The sequence below is a fragment of the Pelobates fuscus genome, chromosome 3, assembly GCF_036172605.1.
Source record: "Pelobates fuscus isolate aPelFus1 chromosome 3, aPelFus1.pri, whole genome shotgun sequence".
In the NCBI taxonomy this organism is placed as follows: Eukaryota; Metazoa; Chordata; class Amphibia; order Anura; family Pelobatidae; genus Pelobates; species Pelobates fuscus.
Genome location: NC_086319.1, coordinates 379,130,844 through 379,152,001, shown reverse-complemented (window position 1 = coordinate 379,152,001; position 21,158 = coordinate 379,130,844). Strand labels below are relative to the sequence as shown.

General features: G+C 41.4%; 1 protein-coding gene across 2 annotated transcripts; it reads right to left on the bottom strand.

Moving 5' to 3' along the window:
- Positions 1 to 6,799: 6,799 nt before the first annotated feature.
- Positions 6,800 to 20,882, bottom strand: GCDH (glutaryl-CoA dehydrogenase). 2 transcript variants are annotated; one of them, XM_063449515.1, is made up of 12 exons: positions 20,838 to 20,882; positions 18,403 to 18,513; positions 17,969 to 18,004; positions 15,661 to 15,801; positions 14,175 to 14,237; positions 13,789 to 13,959; positions 12,876 to 13,005; positions 11,255 to 11,471; positions 10,251 to 10,354; positions 9,791 to 9,916; positions 8,027 to 8,187; positions 6,800 to 7,343 (listed from the first exon to the last, which is right to left on the bottom strand). In XM_063449515.1, the coding sequence occupies exons 2-12, from the start codon at positions 18,500 to 18,502 to the stop codon at positions 7,270 to 7,272; spliced, it is 1,323 nt and encodes a 440-aa protein (XP_063305585.1). In that variant the 5' UTR covers positions 18,503 to 18,513; positions 20,838 to 20,882; the 3' UTR covers positions 6,800 to 7,269. The 2 variants fall into 2 exon arrangements, with proteins under 2 accessions (XP_063305585.1, XP_063305586.1); XM_063449516.1 differs by lacking the exon at positions 20,838 to 20,882 and adding an exon at positions 20,816 to 20,832.
- Between the last annotated feature and the right edge of the window lie 276 nt (positions 20,883 to 21,158).

The following is a 21,158-nucleotide window of genomic DNA, read 5'->3' as shown; positions in this document are numbered from 1 at the left end:
CTTAAGAGTTTGTAAATCTTTTTTTCTCCTATGTGTTTGACTACATAAAAACAAGAGGTGCAATTCTGTGATTCTGTGTTTTGTTTAAGCCTTAATAAAGCATTCACAGTAAATTTACCCAATATCTTTGTTTCCAAATTGTTTACTAATAAAAACTTAAATACGTTGGTTTCATATCTATACAGACTTTTTTTTCCCCACTTACTATTGTGATGGGGTGGCTAGTAAATAAGAGATAAAATTGTTCCCATTACCCCCTAATAATCATTAGACTTGTGCAAAAATTTGTTTCATCCGGTTTTTCCTAATAAAGTACCTTTTTATCCACACCCTAACAAATCCATTCGCCAATCATTTACGCATGTTTTTTGTCTGGTTTTTTTTTTTTATTATTATTCCTAACTGTATTTATTTTTATCAAGTCTTGTGAATGCTTGTAGTTTGGTTAATGAGCAAAAAGTGCGAGTACAACGCTGCTGTCAGCTCTTGGCAGCTGAAGTGTCAGGAGCTGAAAAAGAGCGAATGGAAGAGAATATGGTACCCACAAGTAAGAAGTTCAGGTAAGCATAACCTACCTTTCTCTACCCTCCATGGCCACTGGACCCCCAGCGACTATGTCAAAGTTGGGGATCTTTACAATTTATTAAAAACCCAGATGGTGACAGAGCCACTTTAACAGCACGGCCTATCAATGGAATCCAGTTAAAATTCCTATTGTTTTCACTGTAGAATAAAAGAAAAAATGTCACTCCCTGTATGCAAAGTGGAAATTATCCTTAACGTCCGCGGACGTACAGGGTACGTCAGACAAAAAAACAATCGTTAACAACCGCTAACGTACCCTGTACGTCCGTGGCAAGTATGAGCGCAGGAAACAATTGTGATCGCTTCCAGACGCTCTAAGGGTATTGCAGCGATGCCTCTATGTCGAGGCATCCTGCAATACCCTTCCTGACGGCCGGGCCCCTGAGTGATCGCTCCCCCACCTACCTGAACATGGAATGGTGATGCTACTCCACTTCATCCCGCTCCGAGAAGCAGGTCTAACTGTGCTTCTCATACTGATTGCTTACCTTACATAGGTTTAATTGTTTATTGCTAAATACTTATGCTTAAGTTATGACTCTTAATAGTCAAGTGCCTTATCGGATTGCTGCCGAAGGGCAAGCGCGACCACCTTACCTTTACTCTAAGTTACTAAGTAATACTTCGAGCCACATTACCATCCGTTCCCCTACTACATGATGCTCCTAGATAGCGAACGGAGTACTGTACATAGTTCTATATTTAAGTTTGTGATTTATGTTGTTTTTGTTTTAATTTCCTCCTTTAATTTAAGACCATGCACACTGGTCAGCTCCAACCTTTTGGGGTCTCACGTTCTACGGAACATCAAACCGGTGTATCAAGGGCAGAATGCCCTGCCTTTATCTATGGTCCCAGGGAGTTTAGACTCCATATCCTGCTTATATCCCTGGGTTCGATTCAGGCTATCGCCTGCATGGGAAGTCTCCTATGTGCCCACTGTCTCAAATAGCGACACTACTACACTCCCATGGTGCTAACTATATTTTCCCTTAACGCCAAAGGGCGCCTTGCACTAAAGGAGGCCAAACTACATAATGCCCATGTGTGTTTTTTCAAGAAACCCATTTTAAATGGGGAAACAGGCCCAAATTCCCATCCCCGTGGTTTCCTCTTGATTGTCACTCTTGCTTCCAGAAAAAAAGAGGGGTGTCTCGATTTTAATCAGCAAAGGAATTTCTTTAACGCTACTTCGTAAGATAGGTGACAAAAAGGGGAGAAACCTTCTCCTACAATGCAAACTTAACAACAACCCCTATACGTTGATTAATGTCTATGGGCCGAATGAAAATCAATCGCAATTTATGTCCAGTGTTTTGGGGTTGCACATGTTCGGGGAGGTGATTATTGGAGGTGACACAAATTTCTTGTTAGATGATACACTGGACTCTGCTACCGCGGAGACACTGCAGTCTCGAACGTTACATAAATGGAGACAAATCTCTGCCCATGTCTGCCAAGCCTTAAAGTCTCACAATTTTGTGGACCCATGGAGGGTGCAACACCCGACAGAACGGGACTTTACATATCACTCCTGAATAGACATTCTTAATCCACTCCACTTCTTTGGCCAAGGTTGATCAGACTAGTATAGACCTCATCACCTGGTCGGACCATGCCCCCACCACACTGTCTCTCTGTGAAGAGTTCTCTACAAGGGGTACAGGAACCTCATCAGCCCTGCAATAGTATCACAGCTGACTTGAATCCCCCCCTGACTCTTCCATAGACCACATAAGGCCTACATAAAGGGCACATTTATTAAACACGCTAGCTCCGCCAAGAAGGAGCGAGAACTTTAATACGCCTCCCTCCTAACGGAACTCGCCTCCTTGACACATACAAATAAGCAAACTCCTTCACCAGAAACACTCAAAACTGTTACGATTACAATCCCAACTTCGGGACTTAGAATTGGCAAAAAAATTCCCATTGCCGAGAATGAAACATACAATTTTTGCTACGAGGAACAAATCCGGTGCGCTATTGGCATCTAAACTGAGATCTAAACCTGTCGCCTCCCGAATCGCCTACCTAGAGAAACTTGGAAAAGGGAAAATTGTAGACCCTCAAAAGATTGTGAATGAATTTGCTGTTTTTTATAGTAATCTCTATAATTTGCATGACGACTGGTTGACCCCTACACCTACGAAACAGGATATAGGACAATTCTCAACAATCTCGATCTGACCACCTTGACTGACAATGACCAAGTTCTGTCCTTTGCACTTATGAGCCAGTATAGAGAGAGCATAAAGAGATTATGAGAAACAGAACTGACACAATGGGGGTTTATATAAAATGTATCTGTTCTGAATACTGCTGCAAACATAGAAACGGGCACATGTTATCAATGCAATATGCCTGCTGGTTGCCATAGTTACTGTCCAACTTTTAGTACTATGGGGCACTTTTTAGAACCATCTAATGCGACCGTTTGACCTCCCAAAAATATCAGACTTAATCACCCAACTGCCGACACATAAAACACCAAGACCAGATGGACTCTCTAATAAATATCAACAATTTTCTGCAACACTAGCCCCCCAACTGCAGAAGATTTTTACTCATTACTACACAACAGGGACCACGCCAACAGAAATGTTGATGGCACACATTTCCACCCTCCCGAAAGCGATGACCCAGTGTAAAAATTTCCAACCTAGCTCATTACTGAATTGTGACGGCAAAATGATTATCAATAGGATAGAAACTGTTCTACCCACCTTAGTCCATAATGACAAATCGGGCTTTGTCAGGGGACGTCAGGGATCAGACAATTCCAGAAAGGTGCTGAATATGTTGTCAGAGATGGAGATAAATAATGTGGGGGCCTTTTCCTGGCACTTGATGTGGATAAAAGGCCTTAGACAGATTGAACTGGCAGTATATGGTGTTGGAGAAATTTCACTTTCTGCCGGCACTCATACAAGGAATTATGGCCCTGTACTCTGGACCGGCTGCTAGGGTATCACATGCTGTTTTTTTATCTCCAGAATTTAGAATCACTAATGGCACCTGGCAGGGCTGCCCTCTTTCACCTCTACTGTACATTCTCTCTCTTGAACCCTTAGCAGCAAAAATCAGAGCACATGAAGAGATTATGGGGATTCGAGTCAGAGGCAAGGATTATTGCTTAGCAGTTTTTGCAGATAACATTTTCATAGCAATGTCCGACCCTGGCAGGTCCCTTCCCCCTCTTCTGTCTCTGCTAGATACGTTTGGGAAAATCTCCTATTACAAGCGAAATTGTGACAAGACCCAGGCACCACCGATAAAACTGGCGAATCGGATAATCAATGAGTTACGTAACTTGTTCGCATTTGACTGGAGGTCCACCTTTCTGGTATACCTTGGCATTTAAGATCTCTACCTCCACTGCCAACGTTGTGAAATATAACTATAACTCCCTAAAACACATCTGCATCATGAAATTGAGTAAATGGAAGCACATACATTGATCATGGCTAGGGAAAATTAATGCCTACAAGATGATACTACTCCCCAAATTACTTTATTTTTTTAGAATGCTCCCCTTGGCTATACCGGCCGCCCACTGTAAATCTCTACAATTGATATGTTCCTAATTTATTTGGGCCAAACATAAACCAAGAATAACCCTACAAAATTCTACTAAATTAGGAGGAGTGGGACTTCCCAACATTACAAAGCGGCTATCCGGGCTTCAGGGGTCTCATTACATGCACCACAGGGTACCCTCCAGAGGGTCGATATGGGGAATGCACAAGCCAAATTGGGTGCACTACTAGACTATATGTGGACGCCTAAACGACTGCATGGGAGGGCCTTTCCTCTCTTCTCTACAACCACTGCAAGTCTGGGACAGATTCCTTACGACCTTAGGAGGACACACCCACTTTCATAACAGGGCCCCTCTGACCACTCTTAAAGTGGCTTTCCCATGGGTCTCGCTTGAGGCTTGGACACAGAGAGGCATCATGAAGATGCAGGATCTCTACAAAGATGGGGAAGTCATGTCCTTCTTGACAACGAAACACACATATGGCATCCCAGATCAGGAAGCATTCCTGTTCCTGCAACTTAGGAGCATACTCTACTCTTATATAAGACCATACACCGCCCTGCCCTACGGCCTCCAAGAGAAAACAATTTGAAGATATTTGGGAAAGGTGGGAGGAGAGGTACGGGAATCACCAAAGGAGAGTTACTCACTCAGGGCCAAACCGGGATGCCTACCCTATCCCGACAAGGGGCGACCTGGACCCCAATGTCTGACGAATATCAAGACCAACAAACCGGGTTAAATGCGATCATGGTCACATCTACTTTTTTTTTTCATTGTTACCATTACAGTTTTAAATTTGCCTGCTTTGTTGTCTGCCAGAATACGAAACAACCGACCACGCGGACAGCCACAGTCTTCCTAGTTAACATGTTGGTATGTAAGATTACTAAACTATGTATCACAGCTTACCTGCTGGCCACACAATTGACAGTAAAGCGGTGGTCACAGCGTTGGTTATACACATATGCTGCTGTTACAATAAAATTTTGAAAAACTGTTGGTTATGAATGTCTGCATAAGCACATGACATTGTCTCCCTTACCCCTTTTGTTTTTTCTGTACCCTTCCAACATAAAAAAAAAAAAACTTTCAATAAAATACGAATTGGGGAAAAATGGTAAGGGAAGTAGATTGGTAGAATATTATTCAATGAAGACAGTGTTTTTTTTTTTTTTTTGATCCATTAACAGTTTAATTGATATGCGTTTGTGAAAAAGTGAGTTTTTTAATGATTTTTTTGAAGGAGTGGAGACTGGGTGAACGTCTAACGGAAAAGGGAAGTGAGTTCCACAGGAACGGTGCAGCCCTTGAGAAGTCTTGGATACGAGCATCAGAGGTGGGAGTACGAACAGAGGATAGACAGAGGTCTCGGCAGAGCATAAGGGCCTAGACGGGACATACTTGTGTATTAGGGAGGATAGATAGGTGGGAGTAGCATTATGTAGAATTTTATATTGAGCCTTATATCTTATAGGAAGTCAATGCAGGGACCGACAGAGGGGTGAGGCGTGGGAGGTGCGGGCAGACAGGACGCTTAGCCTCACCGTCGCATTCAGTAGTCAGTACTTTTCATTATGTAAATCTTTGCAAAAAAAGGGGTATTTTTGGGGACATGACCATTATCAGAAAAAAAAGTGACAGGGCTGCTTTAAGAGAGAGAAAAAAAGTTTAGTAACACTACAGCTTCCTCATCCTCTTTGCCGAGCCCCCTTTTTATCAAAGCAACTTCCTCATGAGATGTACTGTATGTACTCAGCCAGTAAATGATCATTGTGAGCCAAGTTGCTGACATAACTCTAATCACAGTACTCTTTATGGTTGCTTCCTCCTTATTAGTGGTTCTCAATCTAGTCCTAAAAGGCCTAGGTTTTGTCGATATCCTCACTGGAACTGAATTGAAGGATGCCATAAGGCTATTGAGGTCCTTGAGACCAGATTGAGAACTACTGTCCTGTTTGGTAATCAGAAATTTCACTGGGATGCAACTGGCTCACCATACCATGATTGAAAGATTGGGATCATCTTGTCCAAGGAAGTGGGTCATATAGCATTCTCATTTGGAGCTCCTCAAACTCTTCAATGAGCCTCCAATCTCTGGAAAGAACTCTTTCTCCTCCTGCAATCAAAAGCTATAATGGCTATGCAGGTTTTGTGTACAATGATTCATTGAAAACTAATTTGGGAGGTTCATCAAAGTGTGCTGTTCTAAAATTCCATTGGTGTAATCACCAATGGAATGGGTCTTCTGGTTCACTGGATTCCATAGTGATTGCCCCATCATGACACACTTCCAGACTAAAAATAATGTAACTGAAATAAAATTTTAAAATACTCAAAGATGTATGTATCCTATAAAATACTTTTTATTAAAATGTTATTCTTCGACACAAGAGCTTAACCCCTTAAGGACACATGACATGTCTGACACGTCATAATTCCCTTTTATTCCAGAAGTTTGGTCATTAAGGGGTTAATAGCATCACAACAATACAAAGCATTAAATGTTCATTCAAAAGTCGAAAACAAAAATTCACTTTTTTTCTGTACATGAAGGGGGGGGGGGGGGAGGTGGCGGCGGCGGCTTGTTTTACGGAAAACCTAATAAGTTGTTTTTAGGTAAATAAAAGAACAAGACTATTGTGTGAGAAGTAGAGAATGGATACGAAAAATCTTTCACAATTTATTTTTCATTTTACAGTATGATATGCATTAACTATTAAATCGTGTTTTAACAAAAATAAATGGTTTTACCGTAAATTCAAAATTGCCTACTTACATTTATTACTGTATGTTTAACTGTTTCCGTCGATTAAATGAACTTTACATATTTTATTTTCTGTGCTTCAAAATGCTAGGGGGGGGAACAATTTTTATACTGCACTTTTCTTACATGTGCTTCCACTCAAGAAGTGAAATGTAAAACTGCTTCCCCGCATTGCTGAATTCTGACACGGAACGGAGAATAATTTAGTTTAGAATGTACAGCTGTTTGAAACAGGCGTATCTTTCAATGTTTTGGAAAGCTTGTATACAGACAAAGAGATATTATAGCAACTCTCATGTAAGACAAACTGCCATTTTAATAGTGTTTCCTTTAAAATCATGATATATCCGTGAACAGGGGAGGAAGCCAATATTTATTTTCCAACCGTAAACGACTGCAGTCCTGTGATGGCTCTTCCAATAATTAAGGCATGGACGTCATGGGTACCTGTTAAGAGTATATGTGAGTATAGTGAGGGCAGCTATGACGCAATTCAGTTTATATCAGATATCGAGGGTCAGACACTGAGATAAACAGTCTTCATCCATTCACAGAGCCATACCGCCACCTACGGTCAGACACTGAGATAAACAGTCTTCATCCATTCACACTGAGCCATACCGCCACCTAGGGTCAGACACTGAGATAAACAGTCTTCAGCCATTCACACAGAGCCATACCGCCACCTAGGGTCAGACACTGAAATAAACAGTCCTTATCCATTCACACAGAGCAGTACCGCCACCTAGGGTCAGACACAGAGATAAACAGTCTTCATCCATTCACACAGAGCAGTACCGCCACCTAGGGTCAGACACTGAGATAAACAGTCTTCATCCATTCACAGAGCCATACCGCCACCTAGGGTCAGACACTGAGATAAACAGTCTTCATCTATTCACACAGAGCAATACCGCCACCTAGGGTCAGACACTGAGATAAACAGTCCTTATCCATTCACACAGAGCAGTACCGCCACCTAGGGTCAGACACTGAGATAAATAGTCCTTATCCATTTACACTGAGCAGCCAGATAGTGAGATGCACATTCCTTATCCATTCACTCTGATGTGTACCGCCATCTTGGGTACAAACCCCCCCAAAAAACGTTTATGATAATATAGCTATACCTTCATATGTGTTGACAGCCTCCAGGTTCATTACATGTCTGATGATATGGTATTCATCAGAAATCCCATTGCCTCCAAGCATGTCCCTTGCCTGTCGGCTAATATCCAGAGCCTTTCCACATGAATTCCTCTTCAATATAGAGATCATCTCTGGAGTGGCTCTAAAAGACCAACGGAGAGAAATGAATGCCCCCCTTAGGTTATGCCCACCGCCCAGGATAATCAACACAAGCAAACATACACCCAATAAATATCAAGAGGGAGCCACATCCGTCACAAACAGAGCCTGACATGCACAGCATGGCATATAAACTACTATAGAACAAAAAAAACAAACTTGGTGAGAATGTTGGGGATGAAGTTAAAAAGGAAGGAGAACGTTGTCAGAGATGTCAGCAGGGAAACTACAAAGGGTAGTTCTGAGAGCAATGACATCAGTTATCACTGAAAACAAACCGGACAAGCCAAAATGTTGGGTAACAGTCAATTCAGACTGAATAATGCAACAAAGCAGTACAAACAGGGGGACTAATCTTTAAAAAAATAAAAATAATATTAAAGGGACACAATAGGCACCCAGACCACTTCATCTCATGGAAGTAGTCTGGGTGCAGTGTCCCTATCGCACTTAGTGCTGCAGTGTTAAACATTCCAGTTCCAGAGAAGTTCCACTGGGGGCGCTTCCAGGATCCAAACAGACCTTTGGTAACTGACACTGGGCGTCATCACATCCAGGTCTAATGCGCGTGCATGGGCTTTAGTGCCCACTCGCAATTGTGGTGCATGCCCATTATTGCCCACAGAGGAGTAGGTGGAGCCGCGACCCAGCACTGAGTGGGTCTTTTGGTGCTGGGATAGATGAAATAAATAAAGGATTTTTAACATAGAAACATAGAATGTGACGGCAGATAAGAACCATTCGGCCCATCTAGTCTGCCCAGTTTTCTAAATACTTTCATTAGTCCCTGGCATTATCTTATAGTTAGGATAGCCTTATGCCTATCCCACGCATGCTTAAACTCCTTTACTGTGTTAACCTCTACCACTTCAGCTGGAAGGCTATTCCATGCATCCACTACCCTCTCAGTAAAGTAATACTTCCTGATATTATTTTTAAACCTTTGTCCCTCTAATTTAAGACTATGTCCTCTGGTTGTGGTAGTTTTTCCTTCTTTTAAATATAGTCTCCTCCTTTATGTATTTAAATGTTTCTATCATATCCCCCCTGTCTCGTCTTTCCTCCAAGCTATACATGTTAAGATCCTTTAACCTTTCCTGGTAAGTTTTACCCTTTATGTAAAGCGATGGCAGGGAGACAAGGGGTCAGGCACGAGGGGGGCAGAGGCAGCTATAGTGCCAGGAATACAGCTTTGTATTCCTGGCACTTTAGTATCCTTTTAACTAAAGAAATGATAAAAAAAAAAAAATAAAAAAAAAAAAAAGGGCAATTCTTCTTCAAGTTGCAAGCTTATCCAGCCCCACTACGGTGAGCACCAGAAATTTCTTTGAGAATGGACGGTGTCCCCTGAATACTGTTTTCATGCTGAACTAGAGTTGCCCTCAATCCCAGCTAAGCTCTGCCTTAGAGTGAGGCAGACCTATAGTTACCCAAAATGTGATCATTCTCACAGTGATGATTTAAAACACTTATTTCGGGATCCATTTAGTGTTTGTTTTTTTTCACATGCCTATGACAGTTGTATAAAGAGATTTTTGCTGATTCTACACATGTGAACAACATTACAGCCACAGACTGTTGCTCACTTGTCCTGGTCTTTGAGTCGGCCCAGTTGCAGACATGCTTGTAGGCCAATGGTAATTTCTGTCAGCATATCTGCTAATTTCTTCTGGATCAGCTGGTTCCGGGCAAGGGGCACGCCAAACTGGATCCTAAAATGAAAACAAATATGAAAAATAGGTGTTACACAGTCTCAATTCAATTTCTAGTACCTACAATGGAGACTGCAGCTACTCATTTACACATACCGGTGTTTTTAAATTACTAAAAAGTGGTAAACAAATTTATAAAAATGTTGAGTAATAACATACTGAATGTTTCTGTTGATTCCATTGGTTTTCACTGTGACCGCACCACTTCTAGAATTTTGCACAACTTTTCAGATCACAACAATGAACGTCTCCCAGAATATTTTAGCACAAATATTTGAATTATGTATTTAAACTTCATGCATGGAACTGGACTGTTAAAACAATTGGTCCATACCTGTCCAAAGTGTATTGTCTCGCCGTATGAAAACAAAACTCAGCGGCACCCAGTGCCCCCCAAGAAATTCCATAACGAGCATTATTCAAACAGCCAAATGGACCCTAGGGTATAAAACAGCACAAAATACACAAATTGTAACCATTCACACTAACAACGGGAAAAGATTATACTGTATTACGTAAAGCAGATAGACCCTAATGACCTATACATGGGAGTAATAGCAGGAGTTATAGAGAGGTTATATGGAGTCATAGCAGGAGTTATAGAGAGAGGTTATATGGAGTAATAGGAGGAGTTATAGGGAGAGGTTATATAGAGTAATAGGAGGAGTTATAGGGAGAGGATATATGGAGTAATAGGAGAAGTTATAGAGAGAGGTTATATGGAGTAATAGGAGGACTTATAGGGAGAGGTTATATAGAGTAATAGGAGGAGTTATAGGGAGAGGTTATATAGAGTAATAGGAGGAGTTATAGAGAGGTTATATGGAGTAATAGGAGGAGTTATAGAGAGAGGTTATATGGAGTAATAGCAGGAGTTATAGAGAGAGGTTATATGGAGTAATAGGAGGAGTTATAGAGAGAGGTTATATGGAATAATAGGAGGAGTTATAGGGAGAGGTTATATGGAATAATAGGAGGAGTTATAGGGAGAGGTTACATAGAGTCATAGCAGGAGTTATAGGGAGAGGTTACATAGAGTCATAGCAGGAGTTATAGGGAGAGGTTATACGGAGTAATAGGAGGAGTTATAGGGAGAGGTTATACGGAGTAATAGGAGGAGTTATAGGGAGAGGTTATATGGACTAATAGGAGGAGTTATAGGGAGAGGTTATATGGAGTAATAGGAGGAGTTATAGAGAGGTTATATGGAGTAATAGGAGGAGTTATAGAGAGAGGTTATATGGAGTAATATGAGGAGTTATAGAGATACATTTTATGGAGTAATAGGAGGAGTTATAGAGAGACATTTTATGGAGTAATAAATCACTGGTGACTCACTGATAGCCCAGATACATGGGGAAGTAGGTTTTCCTCAGGTATCTCCACATCCTCCATCAGAATCATGCCTGTCGCAGATGCTCGCAGAGAAAACTTGCCCTCTATTTTAGGGGTGGATAACCCCTTTGTGCCTCTTTCTATCAGGAATCCCCGGATTTTACCATCTTCACACGTAGCCCAAACCACACACAGGTCAGCAATGGGGGAGTTGGTAATCCTATGGATAGAAATGTATAAAATATGTTGTAAATATAATTATCAACAGAAAGATACTCTGTGTGATTATACATAATAAACATTATAACTTCACCTTCAAAACACCAACACTCTATGTCACTTAACTGTATTTAAAGCACCATAACCACTACAAAGTGCTGTAATAGTTGTGGTGTCAGGAGTACCCTGGCCTCCCCACCCAGAATGAAATTAATCAATCTTACTTCTTACCTGGCGTTTGCTGGGTACCGTTCCTTGCCTTCTCTCAGCCTCCAGGTTACTAAGCGCTCCAGTGCAGAGCCACCATATTGGCTGAGAGCGTCAGCTGATCTCTCTCAGCCAATGAGCTAAGCCACGCAACACTTAACTTAGAGATGAGTAACAGCAGGGAGCGGCGCCAGCAGACCTCATGTAAGGAGGCACACCATTATTGATGAGTCTACTACTTACTGGGGGAGAGGGGGGTGTCAGTGTACCCCTGGCATCATAACCATAGAAGTGCACTGTAGTGGTTATGGTGCGCGGAGTGTTCCTTTAAGGTTTGCAAAAGCGGTTATAATATCAATAAAAGTGCGCTTTTGAACTTACTAAAAGTATATTAAACAATGTGAGCATCATTCACATGGAATATAATGAAAGGTAAAGGCAGCATAGACGATGCCGGCACCCTGCCACACTGGAACAAGGCCTTCAAAGTACTGCCATGGTCATATGGCAATATCCAAAGCTTGCATGGTACTTAATAATCTTAATCTTAATAATACTTAATAATCTAATTTTAATATTATGTAAGAGGATATTCTAAACACCATAACAACTTATGTTCGTTGCAAATATTTGCTCACTGCGCACATGCCTTTCTAGTCTCTAACCCCCTCTGAAGGAATCCAAACTATGATTGCGCGCATGATAGATTGGGCAACTGGGATTGGATAACTAAACCGCAAATGGAGCGCTCAGCAAGCCAACAGCAGCCTCAGCTTAAGCATCAATGTCACTACACAATTAACAGGATTGCTACCCCAGACCGGACCACTTAACCCATTATACGCTGCAATGCAAGGCTTTATGGGAGAAGCCAAGACTCTTTTGAAGATTATAAGAGGCTCCTGATTTGCTTACACATTTCCTGATTTTATGGTAAATCACTGCACGCTGTAAGACCTGAGAATATCTAGCAAATGCAGGAAGTTTAATATTCCATATGATTTATAATTAATAATTTGTATTTTTAAATGCATTTTGTATCTTGCACTAAGCATCTGTGTTGTAGCATCCTGGTATGGAATATCCCTTTCAAGGAAGAGAGGGTGAATGTACACTAACAACTGCTGGAGTCCAGAAGGCAGCACCTCCCCCTAGTGGCCATCAGGGTGTACACAGTGTACTTCACAGTTGCTCATACCATGTTTTGGACCCATTGAGTGTGTACGTTTTGCTGCTTGGGTTGTATCTAGCCCTGGTTTCCATTCCAGCCGGGTCACTGCCGTGGTTTGGTTCTGTAAGCCCAAAGCAGCCCAATAGCTCTCCCCGCGCTGTCATATAAAGAGAAAATAGCGATATCAATAATGACAAAATAGCGATAACAAGAAAGATAACATTACTGCAGATATTTCCCTTTGCATTGCTACATAGACACACCATCATGCAATCCATCATGGTCTATATCACCAAACACAGCGGTCTGTGTTTAAGGTTTATGGCAGTCATTTTTTTTTTAACATTATATAAATACATACAATGCTCTGAGAATAAGCCTATTTTATTTGCAAAACACATTTAATCTCAAACACATAATACAATGGAATGTGCCTGTTTTTCTCTGCCTCAACATCAAAGTTAGTTTTTTGTTTTTTTTCCTATACTGACACTTGCTCCTGGACAATATTCAAAGTAATCAGAAATGGAATTGGAGAATTAAGAGTTAAAGGGACAAACCAAGCACCAATATCACTTAATGCTTCATTAATATGCTGCATTTTTTTTAAAACTTGTGTATGCTCAAATCTTTCTAGTTTTTGCACACACAAAAAAATGTAGTAAGTAAAGGAGACAGGTAGTGAGTTAAATTAACTCATTTAGTGCTGTTAGTGGATATTAATGAGGTCAAAACCAAACACATGTAAGTTGTATTGGTACACAGAGTGTTTCTTTAAGAAGTCTTCCAAAATGGCTATTAAGGTCCAAAATGTGCAATTCCCCAAATTCTTGATTTAGTGAATAAACCACAATTTGCAGGTTAAACTAGGAGTGACGAAGACAAAAGACAGAGTACCTTTATCCAAAGCACATTCAGTGCTACACCATCACGCACATACCTAGTCTGGGCAGGTATTTTTGTTTCTGTTCCTCCGTCCCATAGGCATTGATAGGATGCATGACAAGGGAGGACTGGACGCTCATTACAGATCGATAACTGCTGTCCACACGCTCCACCTCTCGCGCCAACAAACCATATGCAACGTAGGATGTACCAGCACAACCGTAACCTGAGGAACAATCAAACAGAATGGTATACAGTTTTATTATACAGTTAAACCTGGCCCTCCAACTGCATTATTTGTTTAATTCTCTGCCAGGCAGAATTGTGGGATCTGTAGTCCAACAGCTAAGTCTGGACAGCCTGATATAGATTAATATTTCCAAGCACTGAATAATAAATGCCATATAGATACAAACTGACACCACACACACGCCGTCATACCTTTAATCGTAGAACCTAGGACTCCAAGCTGTCCCATCTCTGACATAATCTCCCGGTTGAATACTGTAAGCAAGGAAAGGGTTAACCATTAATATGGGAAACACAGGATGTTACAGCATAAATGCTTAGTGCACGAATAGCGGGGAAGGAATCGGCCATATTGGGCACGTTTGTGGAGGAATAATGAGATGAATGAGAGGATGCAGGGAATGTGTCGAAGGTTAATGGGACACTATAGTCACATAGTTTAATGAAGCAGTTTGTGTATCGATCATGCCTCTGACGTCTCACTGCTCAATTATCTGCCATTTAGAAGTTAAGTCACGCTTGTTTTTGTTTAAGCAGCCCTTGCCACACCTCCCTGGCTGTGACTGACACAGCCTGCATGAATCACGACTCATATGTTTACTTGTTTTAGAACTTGTTTTGTATCCTGCTCTGTAAATTGAACTGTAATCAGACACTGTGTCTAACAGGCTATTAACAAAGGAGGAAATAGGAAATTCTAGCTTAAACAGAGTGGCAATAGAGGAAGTGTAAATATTAGATCTCTCTTTACAGGAAGTGCAGGGCATGTGTGACTAGGGCTGCATAAACAGTATTATTTTGTTTTGAACGTATTTATTGTCATGAGTCAGAGAGAAATACCAAGCAGGACAGTCACATGTGTCACATTTTAAAATAGCAGAGTTGAGTCGAATGTCTTGCGGATCCTACATGACTTTTTTGTTTAAAAGGAAAAGAAAAGGATAACATAGAATCAGAATTATGCATGCTCTCTTTTTCAAGTCGTGTGTGTGGAGGCACAGTAAATAAGATCTACAGCTTTGTTATTGTAAATATGAAGCAACACCGGTGGTAACAAATCTGGATTGCCCAGTTTCAAGATATTTGTAACATTAAACTATGGGGGGGGTTGGCCTGCTATTTACCGAGTTAGGTACCAGTCTGTAAAATTGAAAATAGATTTAATTGTGGATTGAATAGAGCTATCCAGTGAGATAATATAAGGCTACCAGGAGAGAAAGAATGTTTTTGTCTAATGAGGGTAAACAAAGTGATTTAACTCCTAAATGACAGAGAATTGAGCAGTGAAATTGCAGGGGCATGTTCTATACACTAAAACGGCTTCATTAAACTGAAGTTGTTTTGCAATAGTGTCCCATTAATGCACCCTAGGATAGGAGAGGAACAGCTGGAAAGGGTGCAATGTAGTACGGAGAGACTGAAAGCTGCATGTTATCTAACTGCAACCAGGCTGTGACAGCCATGCATGCGGCTGTACTGCAGAATTTCAGAGAAACAGTCATGCAGCGGGATAATGGTGTAGAGAGCCCTAGGAGAGTAACCTACTGGTGAAGGAGAAAGTTGAAGTCAAACTTACAGTAATAAGAAACAAAGACAAATAACAAAACAAAAGATAAACGGATAATGGCTTATTTCTATACAGACATGGAGGAAGAGTTGTGCTCATTTTCAACTGTACCTTCCTGGCGATTGGCTTGGAGTATTCGTGGCATCAGTTTCTCCTGGCAGTAGGCATGGAAGCTGTCCCGGATCATGATCTCATCTTCCGTCAGCTGGGAATTGAGACAAAGGGCGTCCCTCCAATCAAACTGCACCCTGGCTGTGAGAAGACAACGTGGCATTAACCACATGTATAGCGCTCATCCAATCAAATTGCACCCTGCCTGTGAGAAGACAACATGGCATTAACCACATGTATAGCTCTCATCCAATCAAACTGCACCCTGGCTGTGAGAAGACAACGTGGCATTAACCACATGTATAGCGCTCATCCAATCAAATTGCACCCTGCCTGTGAGAAGACAACATGGCATTAACCACATGTATAGCTCTCATCCAATCAAACTGCACCCTGGATGTGAGAAGACTACATGGCATTAACCACATGTATAGCTCTCATCCAATCTAAATGAACGCAGCTACCAGTATTGGGCAATGCATTCATAAAATTCATAGCGGACTGCGTCCAGGATAGCCAAAGTTCACCTATTCACATTTGTAGAACACGCAAACCCAACAATCTTTGACAGTCTCCTTCCTAGTTTTCTATGAAAGACACTGTGCTAAATCTGTGGTCTCTACAAATCATGGAAAAAAAATAATTCAGGCAACATAAGTCTTACTGAATAGCGGTTATCTTGTGCAGTAGTTCCATTCATGTCTTTTCATGAGTTAAACTACTGCAAAATGTGTCAACACAAACTCCTTCCTGCTCGGCACGGCCATTTTTAAAGGGTCACGATAGTCACCCAAACCTCTTCATCAAGAGGTATATTGCAGGACTAAGACTGCCTCTAGTGGCTGTCAATCAGATAGCCACTAGAGGAACTTCCTGGTGGCTTACCGACTTTTTGTTGCCTGATGCTGGACATTTACTCACGCGCTGCATGAGGACATCCAGCGTCAACATCCCCATATGAAAGCATTGAGTAATTTTATTCCTATGGGGAAGGCCTAATGCACTCGCAGCGCTTACCGCACATGAGCCTTAGCCCGCCCTCATTGGATGACGTTGGAGGAGGTGGAGCGCTGGAATCGGATAAATAAGTGACTAATGTTTTCTTTTTTCTTTTTTCTCCCTTTATAGCTGGGGAGGAAAGGGGGTGCAGACCAAAGTGCTCTATAGTGTTAGGAATACACTTTTTATAGGTTCTTTTGCATTTTTTTTCCTTGTTGTCCTTTAATGGAATTATGCAAATAATAAGAAACGCCATTTACACCAAAAAGTTAAATAGGGGTTCTTGCCAGGTCACAGAGCCTCTTTAATTACCATTACAACAGGAAGATAAGCAGGACATTTGGAAAGATGATTTGTTATCTAAAGAATTAAGTAGAAAAACCTACTATGTCAACACAGATATACATGTCCTGCTCACCAGACATTTAGATCTTAAAGGACCACTATAGTCACCCAGACCACTTCAGCTCAATGAAGTGGTCTGGGTGCCAGGTTCCCCAGGTTTCAGAGAAACTGCTAGGTTTACAGCTGCAGGGTTAATCCAGCCTCTAGTGGCTGTCTTCCTGACAGCCGCTACAGGCACTTCTGCAACGCTGAATGCGAAAAATGCATCCAGCGTGCAGAACGTCCATAGGAAAGAATTGAGAAATGCTTTCCTATGGGCGTTTTTAATGCGCGCGCAGCTTGGGAGCTGACGCCAGAGTGGGAGGAGAGGTCACCAGGGCCGAGGGAGCCCGGCGCTGGATTAAAGTAAGTAGCTGAAGGGGTTTGAAACTCCTTTAAGCCCAGCGGGAGGGGGGGCCCTAAGGGTTATACAGTGTCAGAAAAATTTGTTTTCCTGACACTATAGTGATCCTTTAAAGTGGTACTGTCACATCTGAGTTTACCACATAGAAGATTTACAAAAAAAGAGACTGTGGTGGAATTTTACGGATATGCCTATGCGATCAGAAGAAATAAGACAAATTATGACTGTTTTGTCGAATGTACAGGAATACTCCCGACAAAATGTGACAAAAGACAGATGCACGAAAAGATCTATGGAGGGTCCCACAGTTTTTGGAGGCTTTATCTTCAATGAGATAAAGATGGAAAGGAAGTGGATGATGGTGGCGTAGGAAAGTTTCAGAAAAATAGACCGCCTTTGCAGAGTACCACCACAGAAAGTTACATGCCACCTTAGGTGGGGTCCTTGAGGAAAAACAAAAATGGAAAGACCCTTGCAAGTGACAGTGTTGCTTTAACACATATCCAATGCAGCAAATAACATTTCTCAGACAATATGAAACATTACAAGAGACGCACTCACATTTTGCACTTTTTTTCTCATTCTGTGCCTTGAGATCTGGAAAGCAAAACATACCTTAGAACTTCATACACAAAATAATAGCGTCTTAAAGAATTAACTAAAAAAAAAAAACAAAAGAAACTCAAGATATCTACGTGCAATTTAACGGAGAAATCAAAACAGGTCTGCCCAAACAAGATAATCTGTATTTTATTACTCAGCAAAGATTACTATAGTGAGTCATAACCTTCCCCATCAGGTCATATCCCTCACTGACTCCAGAGTCTTTATTCCTCCTTTCTCTTTTTGAGTGATACGAGCTATATGAGAATGATGTGATCAGTACTTTAACAGTTAAACATCCATAATTCTACCTTGAATGAAGAACACAGAAGATAGGCCCACATAGGACACACCAACCAGTTGAGGTTCTAGTTATTTGGGGCATGTCTTACCTTTCTGCTGTGCCACAGTGCTCTGCGCCCTCAATCCACCGGCACAAATACTCCATCTTGCCTTGTTCAAAAGACGCAAGGGGGCACCAGCCAGCGACATTGTAACTAATTCTAAAGAAATAAACAATAAACGTATCAGGCAATAACCAATGGATGAACACATAAAACATACAAACCATATAGTCAGACATGTATGGTAAGCCCTGAATGGCATGGGGTTCTTAAAACAGATTATCAACCTCTTCTCTTTACTGCCGTATTTTAAAATCCAAGATCCATGGGTATTCCCTTTCTTTAATATATCTTTCATTTTTCTATCTCTTGCCATGTATTCTATGGTTTAAAATCGCCACGGTCATCGCCCTCCAATAAATATAGAACCTTTATGATATACTCACACTAGTTGGAGTGTCACTGAAATTCCAACTCAGCCAAAAGAGATCCTAAGAAAACGTAGGGACTACCTCGTCTTGGAATTTTTTGCTATGCTTGACAAAAGGTGGAGCTACCTTTTATCAAGCATTGTAAACCACTAGCCATCACTAGTGACAGCTGAGGTACCGAAGGCTCTGACTACAGAGGATCTCCCGGTCTCCCAAGTTCCTCCGTCCGTAGATATCAGTGTTCTCTGGTGCATGTGCAAGAATACAACACCGTCGTGGGCTCCCGGCAGCTGAGAAGGACCGGAGAAAGAGCGTGGCAGTGGCCGCGAGGGACAGGTTCCGTTAATTAAAACTCACCTTCCCCTGCACCTGGCGACAACTGAACACCCAGCAGCAAAGTCACAATCGGGGGTCTTTGCAAATGATGTAAACACCCCAGACTGTGGCAGGGATGCTTGTTTAAAAGGAAATGTTTTCATATTTTATGAATATTGAGAATAAAAGAGTGTATGTCATTTACTGTGCAGTATTATAGAATGAATACGTGGAGGTTAGTGATACTTTTCAGTGCCTCTCCCTGCTTACCTTTACCTTACTTTGTGGCTTGTGATCCTCTTTAAATTCCTGACAATCCTTATTTTAGTAAATAACCCCGTAAGTCCTCTATGTTCAGACGCACCAATTATCTGCCAAATTCATTCACAATCTGAAAGTCTGACACCATCCACGGGGAGCATATGCGAGATGCCCTGAGCCGGCAAACAATGCCAGGATTATTGGCTCGTAATTACCAGCACAGGTTTTGGTCGCATAAGTTGTGCTACTGACCAAAGAGGACGCAAGATAGCCTGGAATTGCACTGAAAAGAGGTATTTACTGATATGCAAGCCTTCAAAAACAATACACACAAAAGGCTGTAACACATGCAATCATTTAATTGAAGAAAAAAAAAAAAAAGTTTGCTGAATGGGATTTCTGGATTTTCTTTTCTAACTTTATATATTTTTCACTTTAAAAAGTGAGGGAGGGGAGGGGGGCACCAACCTTTTTATCCTGATCAATTACACGGGCCAAAAAATAAGTAAACACCCCCCTCAAAGAATAAGAAACAAACTGTAGTGTGTGTCCAATATTAACAGAAATGTAAATGAAGAGGGGAAAAAAAAGTGTTAAAGTTCTAGCAGACCTGTTGGTGTCTCTAATTATTGTCCATTTTTACCACCAATCGGTGTTATGAGAATGTGGAAACGCCTCTGCTATCAGCCAATGAGGGTAGACTTGTATTAAAATCCACTCTAGGCAGCAGCTGTGATGTTTTTACAAAGCCCAGCAGGAGTTTGTATAACACAAAGCATGGAACCAATACATAGAATGTAATATATTAAATATCAAGCATCTGTTTATGAAGACAGTTTGGCAGGTCTCATTTTCTGATCTGCAGCCACTGGTTTTAGCTTATTTGCACAAAATATGTGACATCCTCCCTTTAAACCTTTGACCTCCTAAATTCAGAGAAAGCTGACTGTGACAGGAGGTCAGTCCAAAGGTCCAATGAGTGGCAGTGCCCAGAAGGAGCACTTACAGTACATGGCTGGCAGGTAGGTTGGTGCATGTAATCACAGCATTGTAACCCCTCACAGGGCTGCCACCTTCCCTCTCTTCTATTTACACAGAAACCCCTTTCTGTGCATTGATTTATTGGAATATTATCAGAGTTTATGCAAAGTATTAATTTGTGCTAAAGCACTAATTTTATATATTAATATACTATGACAGAGACTGACACAGGGTGTTTAATACACATTAATCACAAAGCACTAATTGTCATAGTATATCTATATATAAAGTGACTGACACAAGGTGTTTAATACACATTAAATCAGACAGTGCTGACCCTCAGACCTGTAACAGACAGCAGATTGATAAGATCAGACAGATTAGTGATTTGTCATTTGACCTAATGCCACCATATGTACAAAGCATTCACAGACCAACACAATCCAATCACTGGTAATACTATAAACACCCACAAATATCCCAGGATCCCCTCACCTTGTACAACTCTCACCGAATGCTGCTCTTATGAAACAGGTGCCTGCAGCGACCCCTAGAGGTGCAACGTGTTTCCCCGGCGCGCGTTGATGACGTCACGGACAGTCTCAAGGCGCCATGTTGAGTGTGGAAAGTAATTATAGGTGGGGAAGGTCTTTTTCAAATCCTTTCACTTTTGTTTAATATATATATATTCCTGTCTCTCACGAGTAATTAAGAGTACATTGAGACTCCCCACCTACCAAGTCCTTATTATGGGCTCCACTGTCCTACTTTTCTAGGAGCTCCATATAGTTAGTGTCTGAGTGTATGAGAGCTCCA

What these genes read in the sequence shown, in the direction of transcription:
- GCDH (XM_063449515.1), bottom strand. Translation starts at nt 18,502, where the DNA reads ATGTCGCTGGCTGGTGCCCCCTTGCGTCTTTTGAACAAGGCAAGATGG. An exon ending in AAAATACCTGCCCAGACTAG is followed by an intron (nt 13,006 to 13,788) that starts GTATGTGCGTGA and finishes TTTATATGACAG; the next exon opens with CGCGGGGAGAGCTATTGGGC. An exon ending in CTCAATGGGTCCAAAACATG is followed by an intron (nt 11,472 to 12,875) that starts GTATGAGCAACT and finishes TTCTATCCATAG; the next exon opens with GATTACCAACTCCCCCATTG.